The sequence below is a fragment of the Macaca thibetana genome, chromosome 7 (genome assembly GCF_024542745.1).
Source record: "Macaca thibetana thibetana isolate TM-01 chromosome 7, ASM2454274v1, whole genome shotgun sequence".
Taxonomy (NCBI): Eukaryota; Metazoa; Chordata; class Mammalia; order Primates; family Cercopithecidae; genus Macaca; species Macaca thibetana.
In genome coordinates, this window is record NC_065584.1 from 15,633,676 (window position 1) to 15,652,353 (window position 18,678).

Sequence of the window (18,678 nt, forward strand, 5' to 3'; positions counted from 1 at the left end):
AAATAAAATAAAATGTTTACATGACAAAAGATATCATGGAGTCAGTAGAAAAATGGCAGATATGGTAACGATATTTGCATAGCAGAGGTGAAAAAGTTTCATATCTACTATACAAGGTGCTTTTACAGATGGACAGGAGAAATACAACTCAGTAGAATCTTGGGCAATGTATCCTAAGAGGTTTTCACGGAAGGGCAGATCCAGCTTGCTCTGTAAACAAACATGAAAAGTAATGCTCAGATTCGCTAGTAGTGGTCAGGGAAATTAAAGTAACAAAGTCATAATCAAGCATCACTTTATTGGACTTTCAAAAATTAAAAAGAGAAGAACTTTTGTTGCTGTATTTCTGGACTTTCTGTATCTTTGTTTTTTTGTAGTTTATATTGTTGTTGTTTTTTAACTTCTGTCATGTTGTCTTTCAGTAGTATCTGCTCTTTTTATGTAGTTCCTCTACATGAGGCAGTATTGTATTGAAAAGAATGTGGGTTCTGCCTTTGATACTTATTGGTTGGATACATTTGCCCAAGGTCATAGAGGTGCAGCTTCACCAGCCGAAATGTAAAGGTTGACTCTAAGATGTCTCTCAGCCTTCTAGTTTGTGAAATAATTTTTGCATACTTCTTTTTAATAAAGTTTTCTTTCTCAGGAACGTTTGGATGAAGCAAATGCTGCATTGGATTCAGCATCAAGACTTACAGAACAGTTAGATGTAAAAGAAGAACAAATCGAAGAACTTAAAAAACAAAGTAGGTTTTTTTTCGTTTCATTTTTCCCCCACTACAATACTAGTATTAAGTCAAATGTAGTCTTCTGTCATAAATTGGCACAGTTGACTGAGACCAACTTCACTGATGTGTGACTTCCATTTGTATCTTCCCTGACTGATTTGCTTCAATTTAAGTATGGTCCTAGTGAAACTAGAGTCATTAAGTTGGCCCTGGCTGTCCATTTAGTTTTCCTGGATGTTGAGGCAATGCCATTGCGTTGACTGTCACCCTGTTGACCATCAGAGGGATTGATTGGACTGATTGGACTTTTTGTGGATATGATTTCTCCCTTTATCAGTTCACATGCATCTTACCTAAAGCCGTCTGATCTGTTAGGGAAGGCAGAATTCTCAAATAAAAGAGTATCTTTCTGTGGAATGAACGTCTGGGTATAGCTAGATTTTTATGATTGTAGATGGTGTTTTACCACAGGCACATCATGTATTTTTTGATGTTTATAAAGTGTCTTATATGCCCTGTCCATTCCCTAAGGTGTGTCCTATGCTTAGGATTATTAATTGGTTCAATGATCAGGTGGCTTACAGGGCTTTGTTGAATCCAACAGCTGACAAAGATGGCATATCCTCATTTCATCTCTGATTTAGAGGCAACCAGGAAGTCAAAACTATTCTAGGGCTGCATTTAGTAGGTAATGATTCAAGGTTATTGGAAAGGTGATAATGGAGCCTAGAAATGCATCAACATTAGATGTCTAGGTTAGGCACAATAGTAACAAGGCATGTAATTAATAAATACCACCTAACATGAAATTAGAAATAAGCAAAAATAGGAGATGGTACAGCAGAGGAACTGTGAACAACAGAAGCAGTGACTTAGGCACTAGGGAGGCAAGCCAGCAGGAACCACTGACGCATGGACACCAAAGGACAAGCCAAAGTAAGCTGGCCTAAATCCAGTAGGAGACGGGAGAGAGGAGATTTTTAGGAATATAAAGAAAAAAAGACAGATGTGAAGGAATTTTCCTCAAAATGACTTGATTCTGAGGCAAGTTACTGCCCAACCAAAAGTCTTCTACCTTGTAAGATTGGCCAGGCTAGGATCTCTAAATCTAGTAGAGGGCCTGGAAATGGGCAGCAAGGAAACAATTATACATTGAGTGTCTATTATGGACATTTGACATAACATTTATGTGTTTAGTCTTCTCATCATTTACTTCTTATAAGCATCTCTAAAATAGGTGGTATTACTTCCATTTTATGGATTAAAGAGGCAAGATTTGAACTCCGATCTTTTTACCTATTACCATAATTCATGGTCTTTCCATGTTATTGTAGTTCTGTCAGGAAAATGGTTATTTATAGTCTGACTTGTATTTTGTTCTGTATATCTCCAATTTCCCCTGAAAATGTGGTAGCATCTTCTGTATTGTGCCCTAATGTTGAAATGGTTGCCTTTACCAAAAGCAGTATTTATTTAGAAAACAGTCTAGTTAGATTGAAGGCCAGTGCAACTACAGCATTATCTAGAAGACATATGGGCAACTGAGAGGAGACACACTGGGAACTGATAATCTTCGGGTTGGGCTAGACTGATGGAGATGAAACAGCAGTGTTGTGAATCAGCTCATTGCTTTGTGACAGCTCAGTGCTGTATGTTATGCTATTGTAATATCTAAGGCCGCATCCTCTTTTAGACACCTACCTGAGTAATTCCCAATAGTTGATGGTAAATTTAAAATTCTGTGATTTATTGTAGTTAATAAATATTATCAGAGTTCTTGAAATACAGATTGAGCATCCCTAATCCAAAGTCTGAAATGCTCCAAAGTCTAAAACTTTTTGAATGCTGACATGATGCTCAAAAGAAATGCTTCTTGGAGCACTTTGGATTTTGGATTTTTGGGTTAGGGATGCTCAGCCGGTAGTACTATAATGTAGATATTCCAAAGTCTGAAAAATCCAAAAACTGAAACATTTCTGGTTCCAAGCATTTTGGGTAAGGGATACTCAATCTGTATTTAGTACTTGTTCAGACACTCATTTAAGCCCTCACTAGTAGAATATTTTCAGATGTTCTTGATTATAGATGATAAGGCTTAGGTGGCCTAGGTTCCTATTCATATAAAAAATACTAACATTCATTGTAAATGTATATGAACTTTGGACTTATTTTGTGGAATCAGTATTAGCTACAGAGAAAGCTCTGATTATGCTTGTATAACTAGTATTTGAAAGGGCAGGCAGGAGGCCAGTGTTGCACAGACAGGAAGGGGTGTAAAGAGACAGTTGGTTCTGTTATGTCTCTAAGTCATTCTTGCCATTTACAGCTCTTCTTAACAATCTGTTTTCTTGTATTACCTAAGTGCTTTAATATCACTTTTATATCTCTAAATACAAATGCAATTTTATTTTCTCAAAGCTGCACTCTTGATTCGATAATATAAACAAAACTTTTATTGGCTCACTTGTTTCAAAAGAATCACTGTATATTTTCTCTCCTAGATCATTAAGTACTTTAAATGTTGATTGATGTTGTAATACTGTACTTTATTTTTAACACAAAACTTGGCCAGACAGCAAAAGTATTTGCCAGGAGAAACAATTTTGAAAAAGACAGATTGCCTTTTGTTGGAAGAAAGTACATGGAGACTTGAATTGTAAAGAAGAAGTATTGTTTTACTTCTAAGCATCTGTAGACTAATGATTAGTTGATACACAGTTTCAGCATTTAAACAATATTAAGAATAGGAAGCTCACTTTTAAAAGTATTTTATTCAAAATGGTTGATTATGTCATTGCTACCAGAGATGAGATGATTCAGTCTGGTCAAACACATGAAGAAGAGAGCTGTTGCAAATAACACCAATATTGAAACAGTAGACTGTTGGTAATTTCAGTCATTTCTTAAGAGTATGTATGTGCATCTGTGGTTATGAATTAAGAGTATTTTTGGGCCTTGTGTGAAAAGTATGAAGACAGATGCTTATCAGGCAGTAAGTATTTAATGAGAACCAACTGCTTGGCTTCCCATTAGGTGCTGTATGAGATACTAGATAGTATCCCTTTTCCAAGGAGTTTAGCTAAGGAAATGACACATAGTGTAGATACCCCGCAGGTTAGTAATTGAAGACAGTGGTGCACAACAGTGATCATAAGACAGGGCATATTTAGTTCCTCCAGAATCCCATTAAGGATCAGGCAACATTCCATGGAGAAAAGGAACTTGAGTAGAGACATAAACCAGTAGTAGGGAACTGTTTAAATCTTTCTCCCTGTCTCCCTCCCCGTCTATCCCTCTTCCCGGGAAAATAACGAAGAAAATAAATCCCATGATCCTAAGAGTTCTATAGTTTAGTAGATGGTGTTGGCTGGTAAAAGATTTACTGCTATCCTTCCTTTTAAAAATTATTCTTTCAGCATTTTACCTGAAAGCGTTCTTCAATACAGTTCCAAAGACTTCACATGCCATCCCATATCCAAACTCAATACAGTGGCCTATGAGGCACATATGACAGTGGTTTTCATTAACTGCTCTGAGCTGATCAGAGTTCGGAATTTCCATGGAATTGTTATTGATGAGAAAATATACACCTGTGACTGAACCATTAAAATGTGTTATCTTGCTATATTTATGGCCAAATTTGACATTTTCCTTTCCTTCTTGTTCTCTACCATCATCCTTGACATAAATTCCTGCTTAAATGAAAATGATTTGGCCGGGCATAGTGGCTCACACCTGTAAATCCCAGCACTTTGGGAGGCCGAGGTGGGTGGATCACCTGAGATCAGGAGTTTGAGACCAGCCTGGCCAACATGGTGAAACCCCGTCTCTACTAAAAATACAAAAAAATTAGCCAGGCATGGTGGCTCATGCCTGTAGTCCCAGCTTCTTGGGAGGCTGAGCCACAATGATTGCCTGAACCCGGGAGGTAGAGGTTGCAGTGAGTCGAGATCATGCCACTGCACTGCAGCCTGGGCAACAGAGTGAAACTCAGTCTCAAAAAAAAAAAAAAAGAAAAAGAAAATGATTGGATAAATTGAAATAGAAAGCACAAGGTATTGTTATTTTGATAACTATGATTCAGAAAGGTGGTGAATTTTATGTTGTGCAAAGAAAAGTGAATTTTCATAAGCAATGCAAATTTAGTTCTAACATCAGGAAGATCTTTTGGTCTGTCTGCTCATTTATACCTGTATCTGAAAGGGCAGCATAACTGATTTTTTTTTAAGAAGGTTGAATGACTACTTTTAAAAGTCTCCTGTGAGTTGAGGATGGAAAATTTCCTTAGACCGGTTTTTAAAAGAAAATCTAGAAGAATGTATAAAATGAGTCCCAGTAAAACTTACTGTAATATGAAGCATGAAAACATGTTTTAAAACTACAGATATAAAAGAAGCTTAAAATGTTTTCCATGGAACTACCTTTACGGTGCTGGATGGTAAAGCTTTTATTTTAAATAAAGACATTCCGTTTTCCAGGACATGATTTATACAAGAAAACATATAATGTCCTGTTGAACATAGGCCAAATACATTCCCAGACGCTTTGTTACCCAAACCTTTTGAGGGATTTCTTTATAGATGTTTTTGGCAGAAGTGGTGATTTTAGAGGAAACATATAAGAAGTACCAGATGCAGTTTTCTGAATTGCCATAAATGGTTAAAAAATTATTTTGATGATATAAACATCTGGGTATACTAGACAATGCCAAATTATGAGTTAAGAAAAAAGTGTATGTCAATTAGGTAAATAATTAAACCTTTTTCAACTGAACTGTATTTTAGAAGTTGCAGTTTAAAAAAAAATCCTCTAAGTTGAAAGGGAAAAGTAAATGATATAGCAATAAGAATGTTTTGAGTTATGTGTTTTGTGTCCTTGCCCTTATTTATGTATGGATGAGTACATAATTCAGAACATAAGTTATTCTTTTTGTCCAGTGTTCTGTTCTTTGCAGATATTCTCTTTTCCCAGAGAAAATCATTATTTGACTTATTTATCAAATATTCATTGTTTATTTGCTGTGTGCTAAGCACTGCAATAGGCACTAAAGATACAAAGGCAGGAGACAGGGGTCCTGCCTTCAGGAGGTTTACAGTCAGGCAGGAAGGGAGGATGACATGTGTCAAATACATGCAACAAATGGTTTAGAAAGGAAAGAGCTATCCTTTGTACTTGGTGTTGGTAGCATGGAAGGGTAGAAAAGGCTAGTGAAGGGCTCACTTGAACTTACTTGAATGATGAATAGGTATAGCTAAGAAGACAGAACTGGGGAAGAGTGTTCTAGACAGAGGGAGGAATTCCTGTGAAACTGGCATAATCTGGAAACTGGCTGAAGATACAGTTGACTAGTAATGACCAAGGGTGGTGGGTATGTGTGCACATGCATGTGTTGGAGTGGAATGCTGACAAGGTGGAGGTGGAAGTGGGTTGCCGTTTGGAAATAAGAATCTCTTAGTATGGATCATAAGCACAAATTGTAAACTGAGGCTATGATGATAATATAAAAGAGCACATGAAACTAGGTAGAGACGAATCAATTGAAGAGTGTTTCTTATGGAGGCAGCAGATTCTCAGCTCCACCCAGCTGCTGCCATGCAAGAATGTGGGCCCGGTGTTGCCATGTCTTCAGATCTTTGAAGAGACATTGGAAATCTGCATTTTTTTGGTGAAATATCCCATTAAAAAAAAGTTAATTTCAACTTGTGGATTCAGGGGTATCTGTACAGGTTTGTTACATGGGTATACTGCTTGACACTGAGGTTTGGGGTACAAATGAGCTCGTCACTTAGGTAGTGAGCATAGTACCCATTAGGTTGTTTTTCAGCCCTTCTCTCCCTCTCCCTCTTCCCCCTCTGGTATCTCCAGTGCCTGCTGTTCCCATTTTTATGTCCATACGTACCCAACGTGTGGCTCCCGCCTATAAGTAAGAAAGTGGGTAACACTTTTAAAATTAAATATATATTCTGTCTCACATGCCAGAGGGGTAAAAATTAAATATATAACCACTCATAATATTTACTCTTTTTAAAAAAATTAGTTCTGTTTCAATATGGAGAAATATAGTACAGATTATCTGAATTCATAATGAAGGGTTGAGGGAAGAGAATGGTGAGGAAAAATCAATTCGGTTACATTAAAAATATTTATGTAAAATCAAGTGTATGTAGTAATTCTGATGAATAATCCAAATTTGGTTTATATATAATCCAGTAGACCTCAACCAATCACAGATTCTGATCTAGTGGAATTCAGATTAATGAAGTTATACTGTATTAATAAAATTATTTTCCTAGGAGTTCATTGCTAAGAAGTAGAAGTTTACTTTTATTTTTAAGAGGCAAGGTCTTATTTATTTATTTATTTATTTTATAGAGACAGAGACAGGGTCTCTCGATATTGCTTAGGCTGGTCTTGAACTCCTGGCCTCAAATGATCCTTCTGCCTTGACTTCCAAAAGTGCTAGGATTACAGGCGTGAGCAACTGGGCCAGGCCTAGAATTTTAAAAGATACTTTTCACTCAGCAATGAACAATTATGATTATGGGACAACAAAACATTTACCGTATACTCTAGACCTTCAAATTCTGGGTCGGATACAGTTGAAAACTAAATAGAGTTAAAAGACAAAGCAGGGCTGGGCACGGTGGCCCATGCGTGTAATCCCAGCACTTTGGGAGGCTGAGGCAGATGGATCACTTGAGGTCAGGAGTTGGAGACCAACTTGGCCAACATGGTGAAACCCTGTCTCTACTAAAAATATAAAAAAATTAGCCAGGTATGGTGGCGCATGCCTGTAATCCCAGCTACTCAGCAGGCTGAGGCACAAGAATCACTTGAACCTGGGAGGCAGAGGTTGCAGTGAGCAGAGGGTGTGCCACTGCACTACAGCCTGGGTGACAGAGCAAGACTCTGTCTAAAAAAAAAAGAAAAGAAAAGAAAGACAAAGCAGATGCTTATAAAGCTTAACCTCAAATTGCAAATAGTATGGTATCTTTTAAAAATATATTATTTGGGCTGGGTGTGGTGGCTCACACCTGTACTTCCAGCACTTTGGGAGGCTGAGGTGGGTGGGTCACTTGAGGTCAGGAGTTCAAGACCAACCTGGCCAACATGGAGAAACCCCATGTCTACTAAAAATACAAAAATTAGTGTGGTGGCAGGCACCTGTAAACCCAGCTACTCGGGAGACTGAGGCAGGAGAATTGCTTGAACCTGAGAGGTGGAGGTTGCACTGAGCTGGGGCGCCACTGTACTCCAGCCTGGGCAACAGAGTAAGACTCTGTCTTTAAAAAAAAAGATATATATATATATATAATTTTATATGTTAAAAGTGATCTTGTATAACTTGAAATTCTGTAATAAAAAAGACCTAATTTCTAGCTTTTGCTTTGATTATATTTAGTTAAATGAAGAGGTTAAATTTCCTTATTAGGTTTAATATTGTATCATATTTAAATTTATTTTTAAGGTATCCAGATGCAGATAAGACACCAGATGCAATTTATTTATTTACATATATATATATTTGTGAAATCATCTTTCTAACATTTTTTTCTTCCTTCTGTTGACTCCTTGGCCTCAAAGATGACAAACATGCAAAATGGAGGTGGGAAAACCTCACAAAATATTGACATGAAACAGTAGTATATGTGATACTGATTCAGGCTAGATTGAAATATGAACTTTTTAGTTATTTTAAGAAATTGGATGATAAGTACTAATGCTTTATATAACACTTTACTATTTAGAAAAGTCACATTTGATCATTCAGTTGATTCCCTCAAATCCTTTGAGATAAGCATGTTCATTTTACAAAATAGGCAACAAAGTCTGGCCCTGGTGATAGGTCCATGATTCATGTCCACTTCTGACTCTCAAGTTCTGTGTTCCTTTTTTTTTCTCAGTCAGGTGACTATTCAGTAAATCTGACTTGGATCTTGCCTACAGGAGCTTAGTCATGAAATATCCAAATGACTTTGTAAGCATTATGATTCATTTTAAGATGTGGTATGATTCATTTTAAGATGTTCTCTGAAGGCAGCATTGTAGTATACTGTCATTAATTACAAATGAAATGTAAAATTATGATGTGCTGATTTGTTGCAATCAATTACATTTTATGTTCAATTTTATTTTAAACCAAATGTTGAAGACCATGGCACCATGTCTAGGTGTTCCAGAGAAAAGACTGATATGGCAAGTTTTACTATGTCATAGATGTAGAGTAATTCTTTTTCTCTTTTTCCAAACTAGACTAAATGTCAGTTGCTTTATTGCTGAACTTTTAAAGTGCGCCCCTCCACCTTTTTTTTTTTTAAACTTCCAAAAAATTATTTTGGCATGTGAGATTATTTCACAGAAATATTTTATTTGGCTTAAAACTCATTTCTGAATAACCATATTTTCTCTGCCCGTATAAATACAGTTCTGATTTAAAATTGTGGTTTGAATTAGAGTTCAGTTTTTGTAGAGAAATATTCAGAATCTCTGATGGGAGGAAAATAAGGGTGCCTGGAGAAACAGAGGCATCTATGGGGACCTTTGTAGTAGGTGTTTGACTTTCTTTTCCTTTCCGAACCCCTCATAGTTAATACCATCCTTTTAGCACCATTCCTTAAATTCCGAGTTTCCCCCCAGTCTCAAATATCAGAATACATTTAAACTACTGCTTGAGTTTAACAGCCCTTTGTATTCCACATCACAGTAGCTCAGGGACAAACTGTGTGTTCTGATAGTGAGTTTAGGAAATTTTAACCCTGTCATTTTCACCTTAAGGATGTTTTGACTCTATCTTTCTGAATACAGAGACTTTAATAAAAATCATACCAATCTTAGTAAGTTTTCATCAAGAAAGTATTTTTGATTTGGACTTTTAAACAGTTTGATTTCTTGATCAGTTTTTCATAGAGCAAAGTTAAAATTTTCTACTTTATTTTACTAAAATTTGTATTAGGCTCAGCTCTGCTTTGTGAATTTTACTCTGAAGATGTCTGTCATTTCACTTTCTCTCTCATTTTATTTATTTATTTATTTATTTTTAGAGACAGGGTCTTGCTCTGTTGTCTAGGCTGGAGTGCAGTGGCGCAATCTCAGGTCACTGCAATCTCTGCCTCCTGGGCTCAGGCGGTCCTCCCGCCTTGGCCTCCTAAGTAGCTGGAATTACAGGCTCATGCCACCACACCTGGGTAATTTTTGTATTTCTTCTAGAGACAGGGTTTTGCTATGTTGCCCAGGCTGGTCTCAAACTCCTGAGCTCAAGCAGTGTGCTTACCTTGTCCTCACAAAGTGCTGGGATTACAAGCGTGAGCCACTGTGCCCAGCCTGTCTTTTTTAAATATGAGACAGTATAGTGTAGTGTTATATCCTGGTTATGTTCTAAAGTAGTACTGTCCAGTAGGAATATACTGTGAGCCATGTGTAATTTTAAATTTTTTAGTGACCATGTTAAAACAGTAAAAGGCTATAGGTAAAATTAAGTTTGATAATATATTTTATATAGGGACAGGCACAGTGGCTCACACTTGTAATCCCAACATTTTGGAAGGCTATGGCAGGAGAATTACTTGAATGCGGAAGTTTGAGACCAGCCTAGGCAACATCATGAGACCCCATCTCTACAAAAAGTCAGAAATTAGCTGGTTGTGGTGGTGCACACTGGTAATCTCAGCTATTCCTGAGGTTGAGACAGGAGCATGGCTTGACCCCAGGAGTTTGAGGCTGCAGTGAGCTGTAATCATGCCACAGCCTGGGCAACAGAGCGAGACCCTGTCTCAAATATATATACATACACATATATTTTATATATAACCCAATATAACCAAATTATTATATAGACATGTAATCAATATACAAATTATTAATTTTAGAGGAAAGTAGGTAGGAGAAGGAAAATCTCAGAGAAAAGGAAGGTGAGGATTGGGGGTAGGGTAGCTAAGTTTCACCTCTGTTTCTGTGCTATCTTTCTGTAGCCTTGGGGAGGAATGGATGAAGAAGGAGAAGACCATGCCCATCTTTACTGGCTCTTACTTTAGTTTGTGAGTGGGACAGTTAAGTCAAAACAGTAACAAGAGATTGACTTATTTGCTGAGTTCTATTTACATTCAGAATGTAGTACTAGAAAAGGCCCAGATAACACCATGTGCTAGTAGTATACATGTGCACATTAGGAATCTAAAGTGTCTTTTACTGACTCAGACTTTAAAAACAGTCCTGTCCACCCCCACGTTTTCGCCCTCTCTCTCCCCTTCTCTCTCTCCCTCTCTCATCCAAGTTTAAATTCCTTACTGGAAAGACAGGAAAGGAAAAGTTTGTAGTAGATTTTCCAAATACAGACCTTGCTTTTATAATATGGTTATGGCAACCATCTCTGTTTTGGTAAAATTGGCCTATTATATGAATGACATTTTGCAAGTTAGATTTCTGCAATTTAGGAAAACCACAAGCCATCGTAAACAGTTAAACAAGATATTTTATAATGAATTTAGTACCACAAATCGGAATTTTGGGCATTGTACAGAAGCATTGTACAGAGCAGAATGAAAACATAAAGCATACCTGGCCTCATCTGTAAGGCTCAGAGGAAAATTCTTTAAGAAAGTGAGTTGGAAACAGAGACATGAAAGGTGAATAGGAGTTAATAGGCAGTCCTGATGGAAAAGAGCTTTCCAGGCAGGAAAAAAAGAAAAAAAATGACAAAACATTTGCAGAATTCTTACAGTGGGAATTTAGAGTCTAGAAATATACCATACATTTATGATCAATTGATTTCCAGCAAGGGTGCCAGAAGAATAGTTTCTTCACCATATAATGCTGGAACAAGTGGATATCCATGTGCAAAAGAATGAAGTTGGACCCCTACCTCACACCATGCACAAAGATTAACTCAAAATGGAGAGTAGGCCTAAATTTTAGAATTAAAACTATAAAACGCTTAAAACATAGGTGTTGGGTTAGGTATAGTTTCTTAGATATGACGCCAAAAGCACAAGCAACAAAAGAAAAACTACATTGGACTTCATAAAAATGGAAAACTTTTATGCTTCAAAAGATATCAAGAAAGTGAGATGACAACTCACAGAATGGGGAAAAAAATGTTTGTAAGTCATATCTGGTAAAGGAACTTGTATCCAGCTACTACTAGGAAAATACAGCATAATTCAAAGAAAAAGGTTTGTGGCAGAGTCTAGCATTTGGATGTGAATGTTTCTAGATAGAGCTCTCCTCTTCATTTCTTTCAGAACAAAAACTGATAATCTAGCTTAAAATTAGTGAGCATCTCTTTCAGCTCAAACTATTCATTTCTGGCATAACAGCTGTAAACTCCGTGTTTGATGGAGAGTTCCTTAAGTCCAGAAATCCTTGCCCTGTGGCGTGGCTGAATTTAGGAACAGGGTATCTCCTGTTGTAATTCTAGACTTTGCCTTTAATACTGCTTAAATTCCAGCTATTCCAGCAAGATTTTATGGATTTTGCTTCCTTTTAAAAGATTAATTTAAAAATAAAATAGTCCGGGCATCTTTCTAAGCCAGTCGTAAGCTGTAGTATCTTGATTTGTATATTAGAGCCGATTATTATATTTTGCAATTTCCTTACCCCCAGAATGGTTTGTCCTATCTGCTGCATCTTGAGCCATGGTCTTAGTTGTGTTAGATACACTTTTTAGTCAGCTCACCAAAAACAGTCTGGCCAGGAAAATAGAAAAAGGAAAATATTAAATTGTCCTTTCCACTTCCTCCCATTAAATAAGAGTGGCTCTGGAAATGTTTCATGCAAGGAGGCAGTGATGAAAATCTCTTCTTTGCTATTAAGTTTTTAAAGAGGATGAAAACCTTTCTTGGTTTTTCAGCGTTGTATTACAGAGTTGATTACTTTCTTGGGAGTAAACCATGTGAATTAATGCACTCTGGCTTCTAGAGGATTTCTATATGAGAGCCTGGTTCCCTGGACCAAAGAAGAAATGGAAGTTATTGAATATTCCCAATTAGAATAAGTGTATATATTCAGAGGTTATAATAAAGATCTCATAAATCTCATTATATAGTCATCCAGACTATTTTAATCAGTTAATGGCTTTTTTCACATATTTTACAACAGATGAGCTCCGACAAGAAATGCTGGATGATGTACAAAAGAAATTGATGAACTTAGCAAACAGCTCAGAAGGAAAAGTGGACAAGTATGCTTTTTCCTTTTAATGTTTGTATATTTTGTGGAAATTGCTTTTATGGTTAAAAAAAAAAAAACTTCTAAATATAGATGTTTATATGTGATTAAATTTTTCAAAAGCCTTTTTTCCCCTTACTCTGTAGTGAGGAAGGATGCAGCTTTAATGAGAAGTCAGCAGAATCACTTACCTTCTTTTATTTTTAATGTAGATTTTTTTCCAATGCATTTTTTTTTCTTAAAACCATATGGAAGAGCTAAAATATCACCTCAGTAAGAAGTACTTAGAAAATAAAAAATTTACGTTTACCATTCTTTGTTGCTTCTTTTACTGTCCTTAAATGAATGTAATCTTGCTCAAATGTATTAGATCTGAAACCTCGGTATCTATGTAACAGTAGCTCCTTTAATATTTTTAAAATGTATATATTATTAGTAAATTTTTAATAAATTTGGATGGGGAAACATAAGCATAACATTAAACACAACAGTCATCACCATTTAAGTTTCTGCTTCAGGTGAACATTGGCCCAGTCAGGCGCTTGGAATTACTAAGGAGGCACCACCTCAGTCAGTTACTGGGTTGAAGAAAGTGGGTGGCTAGTAAGTGAGGTTTTAAAAGGTATACATCGGCCGGGCGCGGTGGCTCAAGCCTGTAATCCCGGCACTTTGGGAGGCGGAGACGGGTGGATCACGAAGTCAGGAGATCGAGACCATCCTGGCTAACATGGTGCACGGTGAAACCCCGTCTCTACTATAAAATACAAAAAAAAAAAAAAAAAAACTAGCCGGGTGAGGTGGCGGGCGCCTGTAGTCCCAGCTACTCAGGAGGCTGAGGCTGGAGAATGGCGTAAACCTGGGAGGCGGAGCTTGTAGTGAGCTGAGATCTGGCCACTGCACCCCAGCTTGGGCGACAGAGCGAGAAAAAAAAAAATACATTTTGGGATGTTTGAAATATTCTTTTTTATTTTATTTTGTTTGAAATATTAGACTTGTCAAGATTTTTTAAAGACACTTTAAAATATTTTGTTTAGACTTTTTAATAAGTAAATACTTAATTGTTTAATATAATTAAATATTTCTATGTTTAGTGTTTGCGTGCACTTAATGTTGAGTTCACTTGAGCTGTTTCTGCCTTTATTTTCAGAGTCCTAATGAGAAACCTCTTCATTGGTCATTTCCACACACCGAAAAATCAGCGTCATGAAGTGTTACGGTTGATGGGGAGCATCCTGGGCGTCAGAAGGGAGGAGATGGAGCAGGTGACTGGATGATGAAAGCCATCTGAACACATTCATAACCCAGATAGTGGCTTTGTAGACAATTACTTCCTTTTACTCTATGTAACTTTTACTGAGTGTAATTTTCCCAGTGTGGAAATGGAATTACTTCATACAACATTGAAGAGGCTGATTTGTTCAATATGTATGATAATAGTTTAAATGTTTTATAACTTACAAACCACTTCTCATATCAGGTTGCTGAAATGTTGAAATATCCCCAAACTTTCATTTGCGATGGTGCTTGGGATGGCATTTTATTGTATTTGTAGCCTCTATCAGTAGGAAACGTTTACTAGGACTTGAACTTGAAGAGCATGCTTTACAACTATCAGAAATTATGTAAAACTGGTCCTTGTTTTTTTTTCTTGTACTGATAATATTTGTCTGTTTTAAAATAATCTTTCAGTTGTTTCATGATGATCAGGGCGGTGTTACCAGGTGGATGACTGGGTGGCTTGGAGGAGGATCAAAAAGTGTTCCCAACACACCTTTGAGACCAAATCAGCAATCTGTGCTTAATAGTGTAAGAACCAATTTTATTCTTGCTTAAGGTGAATAGTGAAATGACTGTATATTACATTCACTTGCAAAGAATCAGATTTCTTTTTTAAATTATTTTATACAACCCTTTTATTTTGAAGTTGCAGAAACTGAGTTCCAGAGAGGTGATTAAGCTTAAGGATAACAAGCCAGTTTTCCTAATTTATTGCATATAGGTTTTATTTTAACTTTATATGGTGCTTTTATTTTTCAAAATATTAACTTTTCCTTTGTACTTGATCATGCTGCCATAGGCAGTCTTGCTACTAAATTATGTTAGCAAGATAGAGGATTTATTTTATTTGTGTATATATGTTCCAAATCATTGAGCCAGTAAATACTTACTGAGTACCTGCTATGAACTAGACTGTTCTAAGCATTGAGGATGCAGCTGCAAACTGGATAGACAAGGCACCTGCCCTCATAAAACTTAGATTCTCAAAGGAGGAGGCAGTTAATAAACATGAAAACATAGTGCCTGGTATGTTGTAGGCTCTAGATGAATATTAATTGAATTGAGTAGCATTATGAGTTAGAATGTGGAGTTTCTTTCTCTTAGTTTTTTGTTATTGTTTTTGTTTTTGTTTTTCTGAGACAGAGTCTTGCTCTGTCGCCCATGCTGGAGTGCAGTGGCACGATCTCAGCTCACTGCAGCCTCGGCCTCTTGGGTTCAAGCAATTCTCCTGCTTCAGTCTCCCGAGTAGCTGGGATTACAAGTGCCCACCAGCAAGCACGCCCAGCTAATTTTTGTATTTTTAATGGAGACTGGGTTTCACCATGTTGGCCAGGCTGGTCTTGAACTCCTGACCTAGTGATCCGCCCTCCTCGGCCTCCCAAAGTGCTGGTGTTACAGGTGTGAGCCACCACACCCAACCTCTCTTACTTTTTTAATAAAGAGCATATGAAGGATAGGTGACTTAGCCAGAGCTGGTTAAAGATAAAACCCATTTTACTTGACTGGCATAAAATTTAATTTAAAGGAAAGGTCTACACTACATTATTTTAATCTGATAATGTTATTGGTGATCTTTTGCTGTTATATTCATTGGTTGGACCTAACTAGAAAATTATGTCTAATGTGTGTTTTCCTTTCATTTAATTTTTTATGTTTGTGTTAATAGTTATTAAAATGATCAGATTCATTAAGTGCTATTCATTGATGGCAAGAAAAATAAGTATTATCAGTTGGCTAATTCTGACCATGAGGTGCTAGAAGTGAGTGTTACCATCAAAGACTATTGATTAAATTGTTAAATTTTTGTAATGATGATCGTCTATCTAAAGTGCTAGTATTTTAGGCTGGGTGTGGTGGCTCACGCCTGTAATCCCAGCACTTTGGGAAGCCAAAGTGTGCGGATCACAAAGTCAGGAGTTTGAGACCAGCCTGACCAATATGATGAAACCCCATCTCTGCTAAAAATACAAAAATTAGCTGGGCGTGGTGGCACGCACCTGTAATCCCAGCTGCTCAGGAGGCTGAGGCAGGAGAATCACTTGAACCTGGGAAGCGGAGCTTGCAGTGAGCCGAGATAGCACCATTGCACTCCAGCCTGGGCGACAGAGCGAGACTCCGTCTCAAAAAAAATAAAAATAAAAAAAATGCTAGTATTTTCAATTGTTCACAAAGCTGATTTGTTAAAAAATTATTCAAATGGCATGATTAGTTTTTAATATTTAATTAGAAAAGCTGGTACATGTCCTTAGTTGTAGTGAATATAACGTAATTATCTAGCCTAATATAACCAAAATATTTTTTCTTAGTCTTTTTCAGAACTTTTTGTTAAATTTCTAGAAACAGAATCTCATCCATCCATTCCACCACCAAAGCTTTCTGTTCATGATATGAAACCTCTGGATTCACCAGGAAGAAGAAAACGAGATACAAATGCACCAGAAAGTTTTAAAGGTAAAACTAGAGATTTAATTTTTCTATAATTTAAAAATTGAATGTTTAATGTATGATTATGTTTCACAGTGATATTAACTAAATGTTTAGTGTTTTTGAAACTGTGTAATGAGGACTTCCAGAATTCCAATAAGGCATCAGACTTTTGCTTCATATATTCTTGTAGCAATCTGATATTTAATTGACTTAGATTAATTTAAATGGTAAGAAATATCCTCCCTTTGTATATCCGAATAATAATTCTCTGTCTGCCTAACCAGCTTTGAATTATTCCTCTGGAAGTAATGGGGAACTGGTTACATCTTTCTTGGCCACCTGCTTTCCTTTCTCACTAATGGTGTTTCTTGCTAATCCAAGTTAGATGTGTGTATATAGTTTGAGAAGGGTTTTTCTCCTTTGAAAATTTAAGTGCTACACTCAGTAACCAAACATAGGCATGTTAATGTATATAAGCGCAGTTTAACAAACTGACTGAGACTCCAAGAATGTAGAAATCACTCTTTTATGTTGAAAGATCTTCCTAGAGCGGATGGTTGGTGGTTGTTAACATGTGTACATATTTTTCTGTCCCACTAAATTGTAAGGGTTTTATTTATGTTCATGTCATGTATACTGGCATGCAGGAAAATTTGTCAAATTGAAATTGAATTATAATCTGTTGGACAATAAACAAATTCTTTATTGAAAGAGCTATTTTCTGAAATCTTCATATTTTAATATAGACTAACATGTTTACTAATTGGACTGTAAAGGTATATGTTATATACTCATTTATATCACACATCAGTGCTTAAATTTGGATAAAATAATAAAGAATTTATATTCTGAAATTTTTAAAACTTCTGTCATTTAGATAAATATTTCTATTTTTCTGGACTTGTATAGGAAGGGAAAGTAGTAAAATTTATCAGCCCTTTAGATAGTAGTTTTGACTGCTAAGTTTAGTGAAAAGTCATAACTTTATATAAGAGATGTAGACTATACTGAAAACAGTTTTTCTTGTTACACTAGGTGGTAGCATCTTGAAATAGATTCCCAAATTCGTTATGGCAGGCTCTTTCCCTCCCTATCTTCCCTTCCTCCTTTCCCCTTCTTTTCCCACCCTTCCTTCCCCTTTTCTTCCCTTCTTCTTTCTTATCCCTCTCTCTCCCTCCCTTCCCCTTCTTTTCTCTCCCTTTTCTTCCTCTTTCCTACCTTTCCCCTTTATTTTATTAAGTCCATGCCCAGCTTGATTTGCATTGATAGGATACAAAAGCTAGTGATGGTTTGGGTTGATATAGGCATTGCATGAACAAAGCAAGCTTAATCTTTAATCCTGAATTTGGAAGTGTGTCAGAGCTCACTAGGTAACACCGGAAGCTTGCCCAGAGTTTGGAAAGTTGTCATTCACAGGAAAGTACAGCTTGGGAACCCTAAGAGTGCTCAATGATAAGCAGATTTGATGAATTTGTCTTAGTGCTTTCTTTGCTTTAGGAGGTCTTTTTGAGTTTCCCATTGCTGAAGTGGGTACCTTCAGAGGATTGCTTGTCTCTTACCATTGAAGCTGTTAGTGGTGTTGGGTATTAAAGCAGAATCTGTCCACTAAAACATTAGGAATTTACCTATTCCAATAAAAAGGAATTGTATTAGCCCAACGTCACAGAAAAATAATCTAATCAAGATTGTTTTCAAACCTTTGACCGCCTAAAACATGATCAGGTAAGGTATGTATATATTGTTTTTTCTTCTGAACTGTTATTGTAATATGGGTTTGTTTTTCTTTATTATAATTATTTGGGGAAAATATAACTCCTCAAATCCTTCATTATTCAGGTGGGTAAGTAAAGAGTTTGCCTTGCAACATAGATGACACCATTTAAAAAGCTGTTATTATGGTAAATGAAGTTCATCAGTTACATAACTGGTATTTAAGTATAAAACAGGAGTTTTAATGTGTTTAATAAAGTATTAGATAAGCATACAAATACTATTCTCCTGCCTTTTCTTTCCCTATTCATTCCTCTTATTCCTTATCTTCTTTCATCCTCCTGTCATGTATAGCATTGGTTTTTTATCAGAA

The 18,678-nt window shown here is 36.5% G+C and overlaps 2 protein-coding genes across 3 annotated transcripts in view; one reads left to right on the forward strand and one right to left on the reverse strand.

The window, feature by feature from the left end:
* RIN3 (Ras and Rab interactor 3) overlaps positions 1-18,678 on the reverse strand; it is a 768,425-nt gene that overhangs the window by 722,015 nt on the left and 27,732 nt on the right. The window lies entirely within an intron of this gene.
* The window catches only part of TRIP11 (thyroid hormone receptor interactor 11), a 72,239-nt gene that overhangs the window by 49,004 nt on the left and 4,557 nt on the right, over positions 1-18,678 (forward strand). For both annotated transcript variants that reach the window (XM_050799005.1, XM_050799006.1), the window contains exons 16-20: positions 647-746; positions 12,822-12,903; positions 14,038-14,152; positions 14,580-14,696; positions 16,475-16,619. In XM_050799005.1, coding sequence (XP_050654962.1) covers positions 647-746; positions 12,822-12,903; positions 14,038-14,152; positions 14,580-14,696; positions 16,475-16,619 — 559 coding nt within the window. The remainder of the gene's footprint in view (positions 1-646; positions 747-12,821; positions 12,904-14,037; positions 14,153-14,579; positions 14,697-16,474; positions 16,620-18,678) is intronic.